Below are 21,919 nucleotides of genomic sequence, written 5' to 3' on the forward strand. Positions count from 1 at the left end.
ATTGTTCCTTTTGTTTCTTTCATACATGTCTCAGAAAGGAATTTTGTTTCGTATCATACGAATTATATATCATAGAAAAATTGTATTTATTATAATAGAGAATAGGCGTGCCAAAACGATTATTGTTCTCTTAAAAGATATCCATGAATAATTTCCAGATCAAGTAGAAAAACGATGAATCGTGTAGAAGAATTGTATGTAATGCGCGGAATTAGAAAGCACTCTATGTCGAAGATGCGCTTCCGTGGTATAAATATGTAAATACAATATGGCGGATGGAAGCGGAACGTTACGAGCTTCTCCGAATGGCATTTTGCCAATTGATTGAGAAACAGCAGAACTCGTGAATGTGATCGAGTTTTGGGCGTACATGGACGTTCGGACAACATGGATTAAAAGATATCACGCGAAATACTCGGACCTCCTGTTAATCGTTTCGAAAATGTCACGAAGTTGGTGTTGTTGAAGAATGTTTATCTCTTGAGGAAAGGGTAATCGTGGTAGTTGAACTATCCGGCGCAGTATGAAATAAACTGTCACGAAACCCGTGTTTTGTCAAATGCAACGGTACCGTGGCTTTCACATTCGATTTGCCGGTATTTCGTATAACAATGTCTGATGCATAGGTACTGTCATGGACACAGATGTAGAGCTTGGCAAAGGTGAAGGGTGTGAAACCAGTCCAGGTTGCTCTGGCTATTCTAGTATGGTGCACAGTAAAAAGGTTATCAAACATGCACTACGACAGCAGGCCAAGAGACGCAGAAAAAACACTACCATAGCAGCTGGTAATTCTCGTACTCTTCCAAGGATCGTCGTAAAACCGTTGCCACCGCCGCCACCGAATGATCCACCGTCTCCAGTGAACAATGTGCAGCATATTAACACTAGTAAGTGAAGCATTTTGTTTAATATGAAACAAGTATGCTAAATTGGTAGCCTGTAGAAAGTTTCTCCTCTTTCGTTATATTATTATCTATATTATTATTATCTATCGATAATTATGTATGTATTATGTATACGATGTATTTTTTATTATGATTTTAAATGTAGCAACTGAAGAGCCTGCTGCCACAATGAGAGAGGTCCTGGCTAGTTTGCCAGGATTTAGTTTGAAGTCTGGGCGTCGACGATCGACAAAGAGACTATCGGCAACTGCACAGCTGGAGGCCGGTCTCGTGGATCTCGAGTCTCCAGCGAGTATTCTAGCCAGCACAAGTTTACGTGCACTTTTAAATAGGCATACCTTCCAGGGTTTGCCACCTTTGTATCAAAGGAAACTTGCACAGCTTTTGCCTGCTGTAGATAGACAGGTAATATTTATAGACTAACTTTTAGAGGGGTATATTTGCAAGAGTAGATGTTCAATGCCTCTATGAAGACTACGGAGATTTTGGGAATATATGTTTTGTTTCTTACTGTCAGGATGCTGCCACATCCGGATTAAACAATGAATTCTTTGCACGAGCTTGTCTAGAATGGCGTAAACGCTTGGCAGAAGGAGAATTTACTCCCGAAAATCAACAACGATTGAAGATGGAAGCGGAGAGAGATAAGAATAAGTTAGATCCATGGAAAGTGAAACACTTCGAACCAATATGGGGTGAAAAACGTGAACCCAAACTTAGGTCGGGTCTCCACTGTATTGCGGAATCGAGATCTGGTGGAGCTGTAACGCGTTCTAGTTTAAGGCTTCGTTTGGAATCTAGTGTAGATACGCCTGCATCAGATGCTCCTTGCCCTGTTATTATGTCTGAAGACAAAGTAGAGGAAGATAATTGTAAAGTGGAAACTACTATAAATAATACAGATGAGTTGACAGAGACACCGGGCATACAAGAATTATTAACAGAAGAATATAACGAAACAACGCATACATTATTAGACGAGAAACATTTAGAATCTGTAAACATAAGTTCTGTAGAAACAATAGCAGACACTGAGATGCTTCAGGATAAACCAGAGGAAGGAGAGAAAGTCCCTATTCTCCCAGAAAAGCAAGAAATTGTCGAGGAAGACGAAGTAGTTGTACAAGTTTGTCAGGAGAACATTTCAAATACATACGATGAAGACATTCATTTACCCGAAAGTAAAAAGGAGCTCGAACCAATGGAAGATCATATTCTTGAGGTTTCGGAAGACACGATTCTCTTGCCAGAAGAAAGCGCATCACCAAAATCTAGCGAACAAATAGAACAAGTACCTCACGCACCTAGCGAAGCAATACCTCAACTATCAACAGAATGCACGCCTCAGACAGTAGATCAAATATCTCAAATATCGCAGGAACAGGTGACCCAAATGTCCGAAGAACAAATTTATCCAATGTCTGATTGCGAAACAACGACCATGCTCGAAACATCGCCGACGCATGAACAAGTTAGATCGACAGAGATCGTTATGGAAGATTCTACATTGATTAACAACAATCAGAGCGAAACGACTCAGGTTTCCCATGAAAACCCAACAGATGGTGAATCACAAATTCCAGAGGGAATGGAGATTGATAGTGAAACATTGCAACGTATTCACGAATTGGAGGTGAAGCCTTGTGCAATCTGCAAAGACAGAATTTATAAGTTTAATTATCTTACCAAGAGTATACTTGTTTTTAGGTAAGAGGGGAAATGCGCGAAGCGTATGAAGAGATTTCAGGATGCCCCGAAGAAATAATGTACCCTATTCTTGATGGAATGGAAATGGGAACGAACAGTACAGAGGAAACAGAAACGCAAGTCGTCTCAGGTCAAGCAGAGACCGCTAGAGATCAGCAAGATGTGAATGGCGGAAACGAAGAGGAAGCTCTTAGAGAGGCCAACAATTACGTTTGTTCTGAAATGTTAGAATGTAGTTGGTCAGTAGACCCGACTGTTAATAACATTAATAACACGACCAGGGTAAGTATATACGTAGTAAACTGTGAGGTTTTTGTCCACGCCGCAAAGAATTCTTTCTGTGACTGATGCTTGTCTTACTTTATGAAGACGCAGGAGGAGCTACAAGTTCCATGGCCATTGGTTGCCGCAGCTTTGGATGGATCAGTGGCCGCAAACATTACCGTGACCACCCAAGACGAATGTAGCGACACGCCAACTACCACTGACGCAACAACAACACAATCTCAACAGTTCATCAATGCCGATTCCAATGTGGAATCGGTTAACTGCATCCAGTTACCAGTGGTTCAAGGGACACCCTTTCAATCCGAGAATCTTGCGATCGGCACACCCAGCACGAGTTGTATAATGAAGAACTTTCAGTCACAGAGTTCGCCGATCATAGCCTTCCCACAGCTGCAGTCTATCAGATTTGTACAAACTAGTTTCCATTCTGATCAAACCGCCGCTGCCGCTTTGAACAGCACGTCCCCAATCGCCGGTCAACTTCAAACTCAACAGACCACCAACTCGCAAGTGAACATAATGAGAACGCAAGAAGAGGTGGTTCAATTGAACACACAAAATAATACCGCAAGAAGTGTCAGAACCAACGTCACGCAAAATCCAATTCCGAATGTCGTACCGGCGGCTGCAATCGGCGTGCAACAGAATCGGACGCAGAATACCATCGTTATACAGCAACAAGCATCGGCACCTGCACAACCTAGGCAGGTTGTAGCGACTATACAACAGCAACAGTATCCTGGAGCAACGGTGGCGGTGACCTCGAGGACGTCACGGTCAAATAATCAAGGCAGCCAAAGGGGTTCTAGGAATAGTAATAAAGAGCAGGGGGGAGGCAGATCTCGTAGCACCACGAAAGAACCACCCGGTGCTGTCAATTTGGAACGCAGCTACCAAATATGCCAAGCGGTAATTTAAAGTACATTTATATCTTGTGCTATGGATTCAGGGATTCTAGGTGAAACGAAGGGCGAAGGGTCCTACAAAAAATATTCTGAACCTAAAACTTCTGTCACCTCGTTGAATGAAAGCGATACACATTTAATATTATTCCTTCCTTGTTACAGTCAAGTAAATATTTCTTCTGCTATTGTAGGTCATACAAAGTTCACCGAATAGAGATCAGCTGAAAGCTCACCTAAAACCTCCACCGAGCTTGCTTGCTAGAGGCGACGGTGCATTCACCACTAGTAAGTCCGGTGGTCGTACGATCACGACCGTCAAGACTCAAAAACCGTCTCAAACAATACAACACAATAAACAAGCTCAAAATAAAACGCAAGCTGTTATGCTGAGACACGTTTTTGCCACCGCGCGACAAGCAACATCAGCAGAGGTATGTTACATCCTAATGACCAATCATATGTGTAGTAGCTTACATTACATTTGATTCTATTTTGAATTCGAAGTGCATTGTTCTCATAAATCATCACTAACATTGTAAATATTTAGGAATGAGTTATTCGTTATCATTAAATTGAAACCGATCTAATCGATCGAATATTGAGATTGATGTAGAAGGATCTATTAGAAAAGTGCGATCATGCTTGTTTCCATTTCTTTAATCATTCAATTTACATTTAGGTCACTCGTATAAAATAGACACTCGGCCTGCGCATGTACTATTTTATACTTTTTCTGTGTGTACAGTGCTAATCTTGCGAGTGGCTTGTCTTGATCACTGTATTATACAGGTATCTAATAAATAAATCTTCTTACTAATGTTGTGCTTCTAAATATCGGAAACGTATGATCTTGACTTTCAGAATGGAGATAGTATTAATAAAATATGAACGAGCGAATGTGTAGATTTCTATTCGAGTACAAATGAAATAAGGATAAATAAAGATTATCTATTTAACAAATGTATATGTGGAAATGCTTTAAATTCAATTTAAAGAGTATGATCACTGGACATGCTTAGAAGGAATGGAAGAAATTATTCTAGCATTTACGGTCACAGTGGTCAGCCTCTTTAATTTAGAGTTTTACTTAAAGAGTGTTATAACTTCCAGTTAATCGAGGATATTGGAACAGAGAACGGTAGCTAACAGTAAGATGACATTTTCAGGTTCCAGAAAGCAATACCGTAGCACAGTTAGGATCCACGGCGACAGGTGGACTAGGGCAATACATACTTGTACAAAGGACAGGCGTCGGAGACAGTGCACCGAGGGCATCTTCTGCGCCACCATTGCCTCCACAAATAGCTGGGATGGGTGTTGGGGTGCATTTGGTACGTGGTAGACCAGCCAGCGCTGGAGAAGGTTCCCATCAAGCTGTGACCTTGAAAGCAAGGGGTGCCGATGGCAGAGGAGGTGGTGGCGCTGAACCTGCGGCACCCGGTATGATAATGGGTGGCGATCCTCCTCCTCCCTGCGAGTGTAACATGAGGGGTGCAATGGTAATATGCCGGCAGTGTGGCGCCTTTTGTCACGATGACTGCATCGGGCCTCAACGTATTTGCGCTACCTGTCTGATACGTTAATCATTGTTTACCAATCATTGTTTATGTATAAATTTAGAGCTGTACGACCAGAGTGCTGAGTATCAAATTACGGGAATAGAGATAGAGATAAGAGACGTCGATGTCTCTTCGGATCTTTGTATTAATAAAGGGGAGGGATTTGACGAAAAAAAGACATATTGCATGAAGTTTCTACTGACAACCGAATTTGTTGTCCAGCACTTTAGCGTGAACGGTGATTCGAATAGTGGAGGGAGTCCAGCGGATACAGTTGGAAGTAATGATTTTTAAATCCTGTGATTGTTTTTCAGTATTAATCGTATATTTACATTTTTATTGTGCACCTTTATTCTACCCCTTTGTTCGTTTTATATCGAACGGAATGTCTTTTTTAAGATTTTTGACAGAGTGTATTTTAAATAAATGAATTTTTTTGATCACTTTTAATTACTAATCATGTTACGGAATGCAAGGTAGCTGTACCTTCGATTATCTTCACTAACAATCAAAATATTACAACTGTATCCTCGTAAACCCCTCACTTTTAATAAAGATAAAAGTAAAACTCTTACAGTCAGATTCTAATACCGTCTTCCAGTAAGCATCACATTCTTTATAATACGTCTTTAATATTTATTTATTAACAGAAGTTAAGTTTATCTTTATTACATAGATGATATTCCTGTACACGCTGATCTCAGTCTAAGGAAATTTGAAGGACTATTCTTACATGCTCTCTGGTATATGTTTCCTTCGATTCTAGATCATCAACCAAGTTACTATGGAGCATCCTGTACAGGAATGTTGGTTTTGGAATAAAACATTGATTACCTATCATTAATCTATTGCCAACAATGACAAAATCTGACTAGATACTAAAGCGTAGTGTTTACGTAATTTAGCTTTACCTCTCACTTCGTTGTAAACAATTCTCTAGAATAGCATCGGATACGTTACTTGCTTCGCGTTAGCGTTTAAAGTCACAAGTGAAACATAAAACACCTAACACAGAAAAAGTGCAACAGTCACGGTTCCACAAATGACATTTCATTCTGTATATATATAATTCGCATTTCGAACATTCATTTCTCAAGCATGATTCCAGATTGTCGTGAGTTGTTATCGATGCTCTCATGCGGATCGAAATTCGTTGTAATTATTTTCTTATACCATACTCATTGTATTCCGAATACTTGATCACAATCGTTGCATCTGGCCATAATCGCACTACTGTAGTCTCTCGTTATACGCATGCATTAATGTATACTTTACCTCATTCACTCGTTTTTTATCGAATATATTCACAAAGCACATTGCATGGTATATTTAATAATTTATTTATATTGAATTTTGAAATTTCTGCCTAATCTCAGCTATATTATCAGTGAACAAATTTTGCCATTGATCAAGAATTACAAGATTTTTCTTTGCCATGTGCTTGGAGTGAAGTGGGCAACTCGAATGTTCATAACGAGAGACTACTGTAACTTAATCCACTGTTTTTTATTACATAAAAGATACTACATGTGTTGAATACATACATTGAGAGAAAACGTATTTATACACAACTGTCTGCTGTTTTCAGCTGACAGTACAAAAGTCAATAGTGTACGAATACATTTTCCATTCAATGCAGTATTTATGTGTATCAATGGACTTTCATATTGATATGTTTCCATCGAAGTCATTGATGCTGATAAGTAGTATTATTGAGATTCGATAGACAGAAAACAAACCTATTGTGTATTTGTCGCTCAAATGTAAATAAAATCATATTCGTTTAATGTGTAAATTCGTTTAATATGCGCAATGTACGTGACGATTAAGGTGCGAGTTTGGCTATCGTGAGCGTTGTAGAGAAAGTAACACTTAAAACAGGTTGAAAGCACCTGATTATTTAACACGATGAAGGCAGGAGTTGTATATCAGTTCGCTGACACCTCGTTGTTACACAACGTTGACGTGTGCTGAATTCGTACTTTAAAAAAACAATAACATATTACCCGTCAGAAACAGCAATAGCCACACGTGTATGTACAAAGATATTCTATATTTAAAAGCTGCTGAAATTAAAAAGTAGTATTAAGTCAGATGTGAGTATTCCTTTACAAACCATCAAATTGTTTCAACCGCCTCATAAAACTCATAAGTAGACTGTGGATGATCCCATAATATTTTGAATATTCACTTTTACGAGATTATTTCATCTGTATAGTATTTTAGCAAATTAATGTACTGTTAATGTACAGATATCCGCGGCTACTTATTAGTAATATAGTTTTATAAGCTTTGTTAGATTTGCTTTGCAATACATACTTTGATGATGAAGGTAATATTCATTCTTGGTACAGTGGATTGTAACAAAGTTAAGTAATTAAACTTGTTTCGAAAGAATAAATAAAACATTACCAAACTTCAAGGAATTACTTCTTTTGTAATCCACTGTATATTTATGAATATTCACAGGCTTTAAATTGTATCACCGTATGTGGAATATTTTGTGCATATAGTCAAATGATCCTGCTTTCGATCGACGATTATATTTGATGTTATTTCTCCTGTACTTTTTTTGTATATTTTCCATGAAACGTCTTAACATCTCTCATTAATGCAACTACACATTTTCTCATACGCATCAAAATAGAATCTACGGCTGTGATAATGTTTCTCACTGAAATTTTTGCTACGCAATACTGTACTTGTTTTCTCGACGTGTGAGTTTCATTCTTTCAATAAATTTATTGAAAATTTGATGACGTATCAGTATTACATGTAAATATTGCTCTATACATGCGAGAGATCGTGAGTGTTATATTAGTTAATAAATGGGCAAGCCTTGCATTAAACTTTTCGTGTTGAAAATAATAATGAAGCATATTTCAATAACCAATTATCGAGAAACTGTTGCCTTAATTATACGTGTAAGTTATATGTACACAGAGTACTCCTAGAAACGTCTCGCAATTTACCATGATTTATAAATTGCGCGCAAAGATCCTCCATTTCGGAAGAAAGCTCGATACTGTATAATGAGTAAAATATAATATTTAATAATGAAATACTACGGTTATCCTTTGAAAAAATAGAATTCTGAATTGATAAGACAAGCGCTAAATTTTGAACAATAAGTTCATATATTCCAAAGTTTCTAGCATTAAAAAAAGGTGATATTAAAATGTTAATAATAATAACAAAATAATTATTTAATCATCCTACTAGTGTGCAAGATGTCAGGATAATTATTATAATCTCTGGTAATTATCGACTGTTAAAAACAATGTAGTCATTTTTATATTATATGAATAATATGATTGTTTGTGAAAGAAGGATTTAGAACTGAGTTATTGTAGCATAAAATCTTATATTAATTATTATTCGTTGACTAGAAATATTAAGCACATTTCAAGATCGTATACAGTTGCTTAAGTTAAAAACAGAATATTGATTTTGGTATAATTTCAACACTCGCGCATGCAAAAGAACAAAAAACTATATCTTTCTATTATGTATATGTAAACACCGTCATGAATGAAAGAGCAATTACAATACTAAACAACTTTTACAAATATATCATTTTTTTAATATTTACAATAAAATATAAAATGAGAAAAACATTTTTTTATTGGAGATAACTTCTCGAGTGATGGATTGGAAATATGATATATTTTGGTCATTTTCTTCATAAAAACAAGATTTTCTAATAATCATTCATTAATATACATATTATATTGCACATAAAAAATGATAAATTATTATACTCGATGATTATCCTAGTAGCTGTCGTGTAAATCCTCTTGCGCCTTGCTGCGATATCATTTTGATTTTTGCTGGAAACCATTGGGAATCTAGCTGTGTGACTAAAAAAATAAATAAACTCCATTCTCAACTGAAAATCATCTGTCCATTAGTAGAGTTCACCAATTTACTTTACACATATTAACAAATTTATAGTTCCACTGTTACGTATACAACTCAGTGTTTAGACCGTATCAGCATTAATTGTAGTGCAATTCGCATTCTTCGATTCCCTTTCATTTGTACTCTGAACCACTATCAGTTTACGTTTGTACATTTCCTCTTTAACAGCACTAAATCTGTACAGGCCAATAGCCATTTCATTGTACTAATTTCCTAGAAATCTGTCTGCAACAAGAGCCACTTCTTAATGTGTTCCTTTCAACTTATTAATTTGCTTCAGCGTACAATTGATTTATTCGCAGTTACATTTAGCATCTTTTCTGCACTTAATACTGTAAAGAAAAACCAATAATAATCGCAGAAACAATAATAATAATAATGATGATCACAACAACAAATGATATATATATATATAAAGATCGCGCTACATATTCGTATGAATCGCAGAAAATATAAATATACAATTACATTTACACTATAAAGGAGAATATTTGCTTATTGTTTTGCAAAGTTAAATAAATAATCGCAATAAATATGGAATACACAAAATAATAAATAATATCACAAACATCATAACAAAATTCAATCACAACTGACTTATTATACAATTGTGCACCCGACACTGACTTTACGAATTAAATGATGTATCTTAAATGTATAAATTAGTGTCGCGCGGACGCAGAAACGAATGTAACATTCTCTTCACATTGGGGTTTTCAAAGTTTGATTCTCTCCCTAGTTAAGTTAAATATATATATATATAATATGTGTGCTTAGGTACGCGTTTCTCGGACCTTAAATTGAATTATTAACAATGGTAATGATGTTACAAATTAAACGAAATCAGTATCACAACGTAATCGTAATGATTACAATAAGGAAAAATGAAACGGTACGACGCAACATGGATTTTTATCTTACAAATTTATGTATTGACGAATCGAAAAAGAGCAAATTGTGTTTACCCGATTCAAATTTGCAGTCACGTGAAACGAGATGCTCTGGCAGAAATACGTATATCGGTTACATTTAATGTCTCAACAGTTTTTACTTTGTTGTTGATCCCGTTATGATCAATTTTTCTCAACTATATTTCGCTTTATACGCCATATTACTTAGATTTAGTGTTCACAACAAGGTAGGGGGGCGAATTCACGTAATATCCGTGCCCGGAACAATTATTTGAGTTAAACAGATTCCCATTGTTTATGAGCTGAGAATGCACACAGTGCGTATCTCCTGCTTTATACCATTAAGATTAATTACTATAGTAATTATCATTGAATTGGGAAGCAAAAATAGTTCACCACCGCTGCGAACCAAAACTGGAACCTTAGCCACCATAATGAAATATCTGACTCTGTAATTATACCATTTTTCATCTCAAATTTGCATGCATTAACGATACTACTTAGATATAAGCCTGAATGTAGGTACATAGACTATATTAGATGCCACAATATTTCAGTTTCTCGTACTACATTCCTTATCTCTTAGATTCCATCGTATTTTTATCGAAAACAGATTACATCTACCCTGCTTTGTATAGTGCATCTCAATCTTCATATCTGGAAACGAGATTTGTCTTAATGTTTTTTTTTCTTTTTTTGTAAACGGTAACAGATTTTGCTAACTTTGATGCTAATTAGGCTGACAAAGTAGTTTCACGATATTATCATACGACTCTGTGCAACCCTTCAACGGCCATTCCATGCCGAATAATAGATCCAATATAATATTTTGAAGTTTTGCGTAGCAACTGATACATATGCTCGTTGTTTCGAAGAGAGACTGCCAACCATTCGCAGAATATTACCCTCGCAAGGAGAACAAGAAGAGAGATGGGTACAAGGAAAAGGAATCTAATCTACGTGCCTCGATTACTGGCACAGTAGGATGTAATCCACTTATCAGAATTGCGAACGAGAAAACGCGCCTCTTTTCCAATCCAAGGTTGATCGACTATTGAACATCCGGTATCAGGGGGTGGAGTTTCAAACGTAAGCTGGCGAAAGGTTCAAAGTAAGTCGAGAAATGACATTGTTGCGTAACGTAGCCCTTGTTATTCTGGAACTCTTAATTATCTGTATCACCATTATGCGACAGTCGTGACAAACGACCATAGAAACGCCTCGCAGTCGCTCCGCGACCAATCGTTGCTCCGAACTCTGACTGCTGAAGCCGGTGAACGCTTTCGGCGATGGTACGTTTGCTGGGCTGCCGCTGCTTTTTAAACTTCTGCACACAATTAAATCAAAATTAGTACTTAATATTTGAAATCTTTAAAATTATACATTTCGTTGTTAAAGATCAAACTTTGAATTAACTGTATAATCACCTCTTATCCAGATGGTCCGTTTCTTTGCGCGCGTGAGAAGGTGGCGTCGAGGTTGGTGTGAGTATCAAAACAGGTGTCGTAGTCGGCGTGGATGAAGGGGTCACGCTTTTCAGAGATGAATCTTTGCGTCTAGAGGCTGGCGACGCCGGTGCAGATCCTGCTGCCCCGTTGCCCCTGAGCCAAGAACTCTTGCTAGTGTCCGGTTCTGATGATGAGGGGGAAAGAAGAAGTCCGGGCGATAGTAATACCACGGGCACATGTGCAAAATGTTCCGTAGGGATTCGCATCTAAGGTACAAAATACAACGATTATGATCAAGATTAAAAGCGGACTTCTCAATGTACAGAACCTGAACTCACTTTGGAGTAACACTTCATGCACACAGTTCTTTCACACAAACGACAACGCTGTCCCCAAGGACCTAATAGTCCAAATCTAGTTTTTAGGCAAAGGAAACAGACACGTCGTTTTTCTACATCCTCCTTCACACGTCCTTCCACAGGCAGAGATTCTAATTCGGCTTTGGTTAGTACACTACGAATATGCACAATTTCTTCGAGAGTTAAAGAAAGCCTTTCATCCAAGAACATATCACCTAACGTAGGTTTCTAGAGGAAAAAAAGGTATTTTATTTTATTTATTTATTTATTTATTAATAAACAGCATAACTATTTTAATCCATCGAGTTCTCACCTGTCCTTTATCTTCTTGCCAGTCTTCATTGTGATCTTCAGAATCCTTTGTTGAACCTTCAGCAATCGTTTGAGAATGGCGAGGTTGTCTAGCTCTTGGTTGAGGGCTTAAACTTGGACTCGGGTTCAGACTGATGTTAGGGCTCGGCCCCTGGCTCAACGTCGATTCTGTCACACCTATGTGCTGGCGACTCTGAGGTCTTGAATGAGGAAGAGATGCGGTACCAGTTAATGCTGTGATTGCTATACTGCGTCTGGCTGCGTGTTTACGAGCCGATGCTCTTCTAGATGGGCATTGGGTTGCCAGATCATATGCTGCAAAACACAAAAAGCAGTTTACAAATATATCATACATAAGATAAGTCTATTCTTGCTTATAAACGATAATTACATTCCAATTGAGCGTCGCAAAACCGGTGATACTCGTTCCTTGTCAGACGGAGTCCACCTGTCTTTCGCCAAGGATTCGCAGAATCTGCCTCGTCGTCGTCTCTGTGATCTTTATGCCTGTTGCAAGTGCTGTTCCTGTCTCCGAAAGTGTAGTCTTCTTTCAGTTGCCAATAATTCGTTGCTTCATCCTCTTCCTCAAATCTTGTAACTGTAAACTCTTCATTGTAGTCTTCGTCATCATCTTCGTCCTCTGCATCGAGCTGTTTATCAAGAACATCTAAATTTAGATGTTTGTATAACAATAGTAAATACTTGTTTAAAATAAATACAATCATTTCAGAACACTATAGAACTTTTAGGTCTTACGCTCGTAGTGTTGGTGTCTGTAAATCCTAAAGTATGGTACATTAAAAATAACTGTAATTCAGATGGAAGTAATATCTACCTTTAAATCAAAATCCACGGGTATTACTTTCCGCCTGGTTGTTGTAGAATTCGAACCGTCAAGATCTCTCCTAGGAGGTTTCGGTATCGGAGTCGTTTCATTTCCTTTGTTGTCAGCACTACTTTGGGTTTGATCTATAAATTTCATTCACACTAATAGGTCTCGACTATGTCAATCGCTACTGCAGAGAGTACGGAAGTATGTATGCCGATGATCAGTGAACATGACATATGATCTGTTCTTTGAAAATCTTTTTTTCAAACAAAATAAGACGGTAGTACCTCAGAAAAATCTCAAATACATACATTACTGCTTCCTGAGCATGCATTGGATTAAATACAATTATTAAAGTTACATAAACGCTCTTACATTGAAAGAAGTTTCCATTGTTTAATACACGAGTTCTACTTTAGCTGTGCGAATATTACACATTTTTTAATACCGAACTTCCCTGGAAGACGGTTAAAACATTCCTAACAGTGTCTTTGCCTTCGCAGGTAAATTAGACAAATAGATTTCAGCTATTTCAGATAATCTAACAAAACTATATCCTCTTTTCTAACAAAAAAAAAACCATTATAAATTTTCAATCACGTTTACATTCGCTTACTCTCAATGACCATCCTGTATACAAAAATATATACTACGCATTTAAATATGAGAACGAACAGTGTATACAATTGATTCTAATACGCAGAGACAAAGACGAACGTTGACTATCAAACATAGTTTGCTCCAAACGGCGGTTCGAGTCTGCACCGATATTCGTCATGGAATTTCATTTTCATACATATCACCAGTCGTGTCGGGCGAAGAGAAGATGAATGGTATGATTACCTGGGACCGTAATGCGCCTTCTACGCGACTTACGATTCCTGTTTCCCGGTACCCTGATCTCAAGCTTGCTGATTCTCTGCCTCGGTTGCGGTACCGGCGGTACGTTCGTTCTACTTCGACTAGCGGTAGCCGGCACGTTGGCCCCGGTTGCATTGGCCGTTGTTGTTGCAGCTGAACTGGTCGAAGGGTCCTCGGTCTGCAACCATTGAGCCGCCACATCCTGCGCTGGTTCCTGTTCCTGCTCCGGCTGCGACGGTGGAACTTCGCCCAGGACTATCATGCGGGACTCGCCGCCTACGATCATGAACTCCATACTCTTTCCATTCGGTTCTGCCTATCGATATTTATACGACGGTTCATTGCAATGGTTTTACTTGTGACAACCACCAGGTCTGACCAGAAGTTACGCTCGCCGATTCCTTCGCGACGCTCCGGCTCAACTGCAATATCTCACGGCCTGCGAATCAACAGCATTTTCATTGTAAACCGCCAAGCGTATCCCGATATGAAAACACAGCGCATCGAACTCCAGGCGAGAGATACTCTTTTGTTTTTTTTTTATCTTTGCGGAAGAGATTTAAATATTAATTTGGTTACCAGCATCCAGGCAATCCTCATTCATCTGTTCGTCTTTCTCATCGTCCCGAGTCGCTGGTCCACCGTGATGCTCGTAAATCCTCGGGTAGCGACTGTACATCAAGTGCACGTGCTCGTTAGTGTGTTTGTCCTCGTTTCGACGCACTTGGGTTTTATCGATACACGGTCGGATACTCGACGGGATTTCACGATTCGATCGAAACCGTCTCTCTCCGCGGTATATCTACGCGAAAGAAACGCCGCGGAAATCCGTAGGGAACAAAAATCAACCTTCGTTCTTTGCACGATGACGTTCAACGGTCGACGTCAGCTCTCGCCCTTTCCGCGCTTTCGGTTTATTGATCCGCGCCTCGGTCCGTGGCTCGCAATACTTAAAGCCAGCCTATCCGTACCCGATCATGATTCATTCAGATCTACCCTCTCTCGACGAGAACGAAGATCGAGAGATACTGCCTAGCCACGGACAGGGATAACGGTTATCAAATCACCGGAATTATCTTTCGGACATGATTAAAAGTGTTTAACGATGGTGTTTTGTTTTATTCTTGCAGACTGGATTAGAGTAGATCAGACTGATACGCACTGCGATACAACTTCACAATTATAGTCGGGGAGTAAATTCTGAGGAAAACAATAATGGAACGCAAGCATTCTGGAAGGGAAATTATTTTTAGAAATAATATGAGAGACACAGATACCACTGGTTCTGCTCGAAGCTGCGAGGAATTGCCAGGCTGTACTCTCGAGATCACGGGCGAGAGATACGCGCAGAGCTGTGCGGGTTTGCGCCCGCGCACCGTTGCAATCCCGCGCATGTACACTTCTTGGTAAATATATTTTCGTTAAAAATACAGTCGCACGTGTGCGTCGCGTGGTGCTCCCTGTGCACCTACGGGGGCATAATATTTTCCGGCGATACGTGCGCTCACGTAGACCCGGCTCCATTACCGATATTTCTTTTCCCCGTCCAATAGAGAACTCTTTCATAGATTCGTTTTAGAAAATTGGATGTTTTCTTATGTCAGACAAATATTTTAATCGAACTTCTTCTTGATATTAAGATACAAGTTTTAACTATATAAACCAGTACGCTGATTTATACAGTTTTCTGAGTAAGAGTAACAACACAGACTGCTCAGGGAGATTTATTGAGGTACCATCTAGTCCAGAAACAATTATATTTCACCGGTTATTCAACGCATCCGTGGCACGCGAATATAGACTAAGGACATCAACTTTTATCGATTTATTAAATTGTTTATAAAGCAACACGACGTGTAACATGCAAGAATGATCGTTGTGCAAGCGAACAGAGAGCATAACTTACCAGGTTTTTGGGACGGTCGTTCGTTCTTTGGTATGTATCTGTTTCGGGACGGTCTCAGGTTCGGTGGCTTTTTGATGCTCTCCATAAGTAATTCTCGCAGGGTCCATTCTTTCCGCAGCGGTGGTAGTTGTCTCTCGGAGGCCTGAACAAGATTCGACGATGTACACGGCGATTATTTACAGAGACGAACATTCTCGTTGAACTCTCGAAGGAGACCGTTACCTTTTTCAACGGAGGTTTACTCCTGATAAATTCTAGAATAACCGCGTGGGCGTCTTTTCGCAAATGTGGCGACGGCGAGGGTGTTTTCCTTAGGCGATATCTCCTTTTTCTAATATCGTCCATCAAGACTTCGTACGGCGTTAACTCAAACTCCGCCCTCTTCCCGTGGCCACGGGCTGTGCTCTTGGCACCCAAGTTGGCTTCTACCTTTTTCAGTTTCACCCCTTTTCGCAACTCTTGGATAACTTGCACCCAAAACCGTGCCTATCGAAATACCTTCGTTTAGATCCTTGATATACGTTTGAACATTTTGGAAAGATACAAGATAAATAAACGTTAGATAATTTGTACTTTTATACCGACGGTGTATACAGATTGCAACGTAAGAAAGTGTGATTTCCGTAATTACTGGTAGACATGAGTATCGATGGATACATGCATTTATGAAGTACTTATACAGTAGTTACTTTTGGAAGAATCAATTGTGCCCAAAACTGTACAGTCAGTTCTACGAATTCTACGAATTCTATGGAATCATGCTACACATGCTCGGTGCTAACACACTTTAAACTCTAACACTTGCTTCTCTCATGCGCAAACAGTTATTAACGATGACATACTTGTATAGCTCTCCAAATCCTAATGTCAGTCTATAACGGTAGAGAGTGAAGTCAATAAATCTCAAATATCTTATCTCTGCAAAATGACAAATGACTTTATGGGATATAGTAATGTGAGTAGCCCCATTTACGCACCAGTTATCACACGTATTAACGTAGACTTTACGACAATTTCTACATCGTTGAAATGATACAAAAAAAGATCTCTATAAAGATCTGATATACAAGTTTTTTTCATTTATCTTCCGCGGAACTACCGACCAGTTGAATTTATGCGAATACTTTTGTAGAACTGTGTCGAAATGTTTTTAAATAGAAAGTGCTATATTTGCACGAGGCTTTATTATCATGAATTATGTTGTAACGAAATGATTTTGCGTCGCGACAAATAGAGCCTTACCCAGTCGATAAAATCTAAAGTATCAAGGTTCTGGACAGACATAGAATTTATCCTATTGCCATCGTTGTTGTTGGTACCCCTTTGACTCGATTTTAGTTGTTCAGACACCCCAATGTTCACTAACTGGGACAGTTCCAAAGCCTCCGCTACAAATGTCCGTATTACAGCTTTGAAATGAGTTTCGGCAGACTGAACGCTAGTTTGCATATGCCTGGTACATAACTATAAATTAATACAAATTAATAACGCTAATACATTAGCGAAAGATCTTAGGAACTCGTGACCGCTGACTTACTTCCATCACATCTTTTAACGAATATATAGACGACCGGTGTTCATACGTATCATGACGCTTTTGTAATAAAAATTCATCTATATCGATATCACTGGAGTCCCGCTCGATACCTTCGTCGTCCGTTACCTGCGGACGATCTTCTGTTTCCCCTTCACATTCTACACATCATAAGAAGAAACAATGAAATCATTTTCAGCAATTCTTCTAGTCTCCGGTAAGTTTTACCTTCATTTAAACTGGTCATTATCGTAATGAGTTCCTCTAGATCCGGTGATAATAGTCTTTCCTCTTGCTCGTCTAGGCCAAAATCAAGCGCTTTAAATATCATCATGCCCAGTGACAACATCGCCTGCAATAGAAGAACAATTCGTTTTTTTTTTTTTTCATAGAACAAAGTTTTCTTATCACGAGAATGCTGTGTCAGTGGCTTACTTTCTGCTCGGATACGGAGGGCTGCTTCGATTCTGTAACAAATACGATAAAAATGCATTTAGATCAAGGAAAATAAAGCATCGCCGATCTATAGATCGGTGAAATGATCGACAGGGCTACAGATCGATGCAAGTCGGTAAGTTACCGACTGTTAACTGTGGCAATTCCCGTGCGATAAAAAATTGTAAACAAGTCAATTCAAACGATCAATACCGCAATGATTGCAGTGGGAATGCGACTCCACATTCCAGCGTCGAATACTATAAGATCACGTCCCACCTGCAATTCGAAGTTCAAATACGAATGAATGAAACCTGTATGCGATTGATGCACGTTTCATCGGTGCCGATCTCGTTGTAAATATTGATCAATCTTGTGAGAATCTGTGAAACCAATTATAGTCTGTTTTTTTTTTTTTTAGAAAAGGAATCTGTCATTTTATACTCTGAGCAAAATTCAGTTTTGGATGAAATTGTGATATTCTTAAACGAACGTCAACCATATTAATAGTCTTATCAAGAAACGAAGCAACACAAACAATGAACTCGTATCAGTAATTAAGCGTTCAAGATTCAAGGAACGCGTGCTTCGAGTCGCATACGTCATGCGGACTTCAACAAGTATTTTAAGAAACTGTGTCACGCTTTTAAAAACCGCAACTTTTTACTATAACTGTACTACATACATGTATAGTTGTTTTACTATACTTGGATTGCTTGCAGCTACTATTATGCTACTATAATTTTACGGTACCGTAATTGTTCTATTATTACAAAATGTATACATAGATATATTATTATTATTATATTATTAGTATACATATACATATACATATCAATGTATACATAGATCGCGACAACACGGTGACTATGACAGAACTACAGTATAACTATGCAAGAGATATATAGTTATGTCCTACTACAGGGTCACATTATCGACCTTACAACAAAATAATAACGGCTCAATTTTTTATACACTGGTTCTTTAACTACACGTTTAAATACGTAATTCAAGTGAATAGAGATGAACAAATATAGTAAAATAATGCTACACCTACGCAAGATATAAACATGCAATTCATCTTAATGCAACCGAAGTATAATGTGCAGGGCAAGGTACAATAAGCGCGGTGTTCTTTTATCATTCATCGTTTATACAGGATTGTTTATTATCTGTTTCTATCGATTAGAAAACAAAACACGTCGATAAGAGAACGCGGAACGAAGAAAATTATCTTCAAGTAGATAAGAACCGAGTGCACTTACCGATTAGATCACCGAGCCATACGTCTCCATCCTTGTGAAGGACGATCTGCGATAGATCCGAGATCTCGTAGAAATTCTGATCTGGTAGACTCGACAATCTTTTGGCCGTTTGATAGCACAACGCCCATGCCCGTTCCTGGCTGACCGGTCCATTGAAGGACAACAAAATATCCTTCAGGTTTAGCCGGCCGTTGGTGTCCAGCCTGCATACCAATCTCTTTGCCGCTTTTTCTTCTTCATCCTTGATCTCTACCGGTCTCTTGTTATTGCCGGAAACGTCGAGGCCATCATCCTCGCAAGACACCGAACTGCCGCCGCGCGTAGTCATGATTCTGAATGGTTTCACGACAAATTTCAATTAGAGCCCACCGTTTTGGATACCACTTCTTCCGTTCAGCGAACGGGACAACGACTCGAAAACCGTGTTACTGTAATATCTAGCATTCCGTGTCCCCCCACGCTTAAATACCAATTTATCACCGCACCCGACGACATCGAAGTTAACATTGAACCGAGGATGACGCGAAATACTGACGCCAGGACGATAAGATTAATTCATGAAGTCATTGGTACAGAAACACTCTTTTTTTTTTAATTTCCAGGAAGCCGATGGCTATCTGTTTATTTTCACCTCTGTCATCACGTCGCCGCCATAGGACAACGATGCGCGCGTGTATTCTTTCGAAATTCGCATGGTCCAACAGAGTAAACACTCCTCGACACCAACAACTCTTCTAGCGTGTTACATCACTTACATCTGATACAATTATAATATCCCCGCCGGCGTGAAGTTCTAATTTACAGCTCAAACGTTAATCGACTAAATCAAGCTAGAACATTGAACAAATCACAGTGATCAAAACATACTTTACTAGCTTTTGCGGGGTCAACATTTTTCAAACGATAATTAATTATGAAAATTGGGAACGTGTTTCAGCCGATGGAAGTTAAACACGAAGTAACTTCCTCGATCGTCCGCACTTTTGCGAACGATACAAAGGCCGGATAAACATTTATTGCTGGATATCGGCACGTATATTACTGACAAAGAGACAAGCACGAGATATGCAGCGGTACGCAATCTATCGTAATCAACATACGCCCATTTCCCGACAGAGGAAACACTTCCATGAAAAATTCGATTTCGCAAGACTACACGAAAATATACCGACGAAAATCATTTTCGGTAATTCGTTCGATCCACGTACTTCCAAATTAATGGTTAAATTGGCCTCGATAACTATTAGAAACGATCCTGATCTCGAGACACTTTTGATTCGTATTGTTACTTTAACATTTTAGCTTATACGCTGATCACTGCATCGAATATATCAAATTCGACACTTTCGTTTGAACTTTGCGAACAGTTTACTCGTGCGAATTATGTTGTTCCGAAGCAAACGTAGGCACGTATTACTCCCTGCAGAGACAAACTTGCCGGTTCAAGGGATTCATTTTCAAAGAAATGTTACTCTGCAAAAATTATCGATTATGCGTATATACATATATACATTATTATCGTGCGAACGTAATGTTGCAGGCGGAGATAGGTCACTTTCATAAGAAATAGTATACAAAGCTTTTTTTTCCGATCTATCGAGAGGATGTCGAAAAGATCGTGCTGTAACAGCTGTATCGTCTCTCAAAATAATCGAAAAATGATCTATTATTTTACATTACTCGAATGTATCAATCGCTTCTCTGCCTACAATCGTCATTTACATACTATAATAACGATCAATAGGGGAAAAGTTCTGTGATACAGTTCAAGGTCAACAGTTCGCACTTGTAGTACGTATTTCAAAATACATAGTCGACGAGAGATCGTGCTGTTACAGGAATGTATGTCCATGCATTTGACAAAAATCGTTTACTTACCGGTCTGTACAGACATAAATACATCAATATCACCGATCGATCGAAAGGCCGATTAATAGTTAAACCTAGGATTTTTTTAGGGATGAAACGTTCAGGAGATCATCGTTTCAAAACATCTTCGTTAGAACTGTACAATTCCAAACCGGTTCGATCAAATTTTTCGCAATGCAGCATTTGCCTCCCGTTACTCGTGTCACTTCTCAATTTAGTTTACAACATTTAAGTCGAATATTAACGAACACTATGCAGATTATGGATAAGCAAGATTCGAATGCGTTATTATGATTTAATAATACGTACTTTCGCTTACTTAGGCAGCTGACATGTACGTTTCGCAACGAAACGCGCAACGACAATGTTCACCACGCATCACTTTCTCTGTTCATATCGTTCCGCGAGACACTCATTGCATCACTTTTCCGTTAAAATGACAATTCACTCGACACGCGGATGATCTTTTACATCGAACACGTCTTCCGCAGCATCTAACATGTAGCATATTAATTTCTCCTTCGAGCACATTGACAATCAGGTCCAGTCCATAGATAATCGTAGACGATCGTAGATAAGTAATTTCTCTAGTAAAAATTGTTCGTTCGCAGCGCCGCCGCACGATCGTGCATTGTACTTCTGTATATACAAACGAAACTCGGGATCTTTGACGCTTGTATCCTTTAAATTCTTAATAGCTTCCACAACGAATGAACGCGAATAGAACGTTCTATGTAATTCCAACAACTATTTACAAGTACATTTTATGATATAAAATAATAACAATATGTATATATATAATAGAACATTAGCTGTCATGCACTCTTTGCAACTAATTATTTAATTTTTCGTAGAACAAATAACTACTCAATGATTATACTAAATTTAGATGGTTGTGAAAC

The 21,919-nt window shown here is 38.6% G+C and overlaps 2 protein-coding genes and 2 long non-coding RNA genes across 10 annotated transcripts; 2 read left to right on the forward strand and 2 right to left on the reverse strand.

Moving 5' to 3' along the window:
- The first annotated feature begins 262 nt into the window (after positions 1-262).
- Positions 263-8,121, forward strand: Asx (transcriptional regulator additional sex combs). Of its 3 annotated transcripts, none has more exons than XM_033470355.2 (8): positions 263-567; positions 627-890; positions 1,054-1,313; positions 1,426-2,541; positions 2,616-2,897; positions 2,985-3,812; positions 4,000-4,239; positions 4,975-8,121. In XM_033470355.2, the coding sequence occupies exons 2-8, from the start codon at positions 635-637 to the stop codon at positions 5,389-5,391; spliced, it is 3,399 nt and encodes a 1,132-aa protein (XP_033326246.2). In that variant the 5' UTR covers positions 263-567; positions 627-634; the 3' UTR covers positions 5,392-8,121. The 3 variants fall into 3 exon arrangements, with proteins under 3 accessions (XP_033326246.2, XP_033326247.2, XP_033326249.2); XM_033470356.2 differs by having other exon boundaries at positions 645-890; XM_033470358.2 differs by adding an exon at positions 4,554-4,597 and having other exon boundaries at positions 263-890; positions 4,975-5,065.
- An 893-nt stretch (positions 8,122-9,014) lies between these two features.
- Positions 9,015-21,574, reverse strand: spir (spire type actin nucleation factor). Of its 5 annotated transcripts, none has more exons than XM_033470359.2 (15): positions 21,327-21,574; positions 19,149-19,480; positions 17,884-17,915; positions 17,677-17,800; positions 17,452-17,609; positions 17,157-17,378; positions 16,757-16,786; positions 16,137-16,400; positions 15,915-16,056; positions 13,154-13,287; positions 12,710-12,968; positions 12,320-12,633; positions 11,986-12,234; positions 11,627-11,913; positions 9,015-11,526 (listed from the first exon to the last, which is right to left on the reverse strand). In XM_033470359.2, exons 2-15 carry the CDS (start codon positions 19,474-19,476, stop codon positions 11,283-11,285), a joined length of 2,787 nt encoding a protein of 928 aa, XP_033326250.2. In that variant the 5' UTR covers positions 19,477-19,480; positions 21,327-21,574; the 3' UTR covers positions 9,015-11,282. The 5 variants fall into 5 exon arrangements, with proteins under 5 accessions (XP_033326250.2, XP_033326252.2, XP_033326251.2 ...); XM_033470361.2 differs by lacking the exon at positions 21,327-21,574 and adding an exon at positions 21,027-21,315; XM_033470360.2 differs by lacking the exon at positions 21,327-21,574 and adding an exon at positions 20,357-20,999.
- Positions 14,121-15,342, reverse strand: LOC143259431 (uncharacterized). The gene is made up of 3 exons (XR_013033338.1): positions 14,588-15,342; positions 14,365-14,447; positions 14,121-14,284 (listed from the first exon to the last, which is right to left on the reverse strand). It is a non-coding gene; the product is annotated as an uncharacterized LOC143259431 (long non-coding RNA).
- On the forward strand, positions 17,773-18,855 carry LOC117220418 (uncharacterized). Its single transcript, XR_004490268.2, has 2 exons — positions 17,773-18,019; positions 18,111-18,855. It is a non-coding gene; the product is annotated as an uncharacterized LOC117220418 (long non-coding RNA).
- Positions 21,575-21,919: the final 345 nt, after the last annotated feature.

The sequence above is a fragment of the Megalopta genalis genome, chromosome 5, assembly GCF_051020955.1.
Source record: "Megalopta genalis isolate 19385.01 chromosome 5, iyMegGena1_principal, whole genome shotgun sequence".
Lineage (NCBI taxonomy): Eukaryota > Metazoa > Arthropoda > Insecta > Hymenoptera > Halictidae > Megalopta > Megalopta genalis.

Excerpts from the sequence above, each read along its gene's own strand:
- Asx (XM_033470355.2), top strand. The coding sequence starts at position 635 with ATGGACACAGATGTAGAGCTTGGCAAAGGTGAAGGGTGTGAAACCAGT. Across the intron at positions 891-1,053 it reads TGTGCAGCATATTAACACTA|CAACTGAAGAGCCTGCTGCC; the intron begins GTAAGTGAAGCA and ends TTTTAAATGTAG. Across the intron at positions 4,240-4,974 it reads GACAAGCAACATCAGCAGAG|GTTCCAGAAAGCAATACCGT; the intron begins GTATGTTACATC and ends TGACATTTTCAG.
- spir (XM_033470359.2), bottom strand. The coding sequence starts at position 19,476 with ATGACTACGCGCGGCGGCAGTTCGGTGTCTTGCGAGGATGATGGCCTC. Across the intron at positions 16,401-16,756 it reads GGATTTGGAGAGCTATACAA|GCACGGTTTTGGGTGCAAGT; the intron begins GTATGTCATCGT and ends GTATTTCGATAG. Across the intron at positions 12,969-13,153 it reads CCGTGGATTTTGATTTAAAG|CTCGATGCAGAGGACGAAGA; the intron begins GTAGATATTACT and ends CTTGATAAACAG.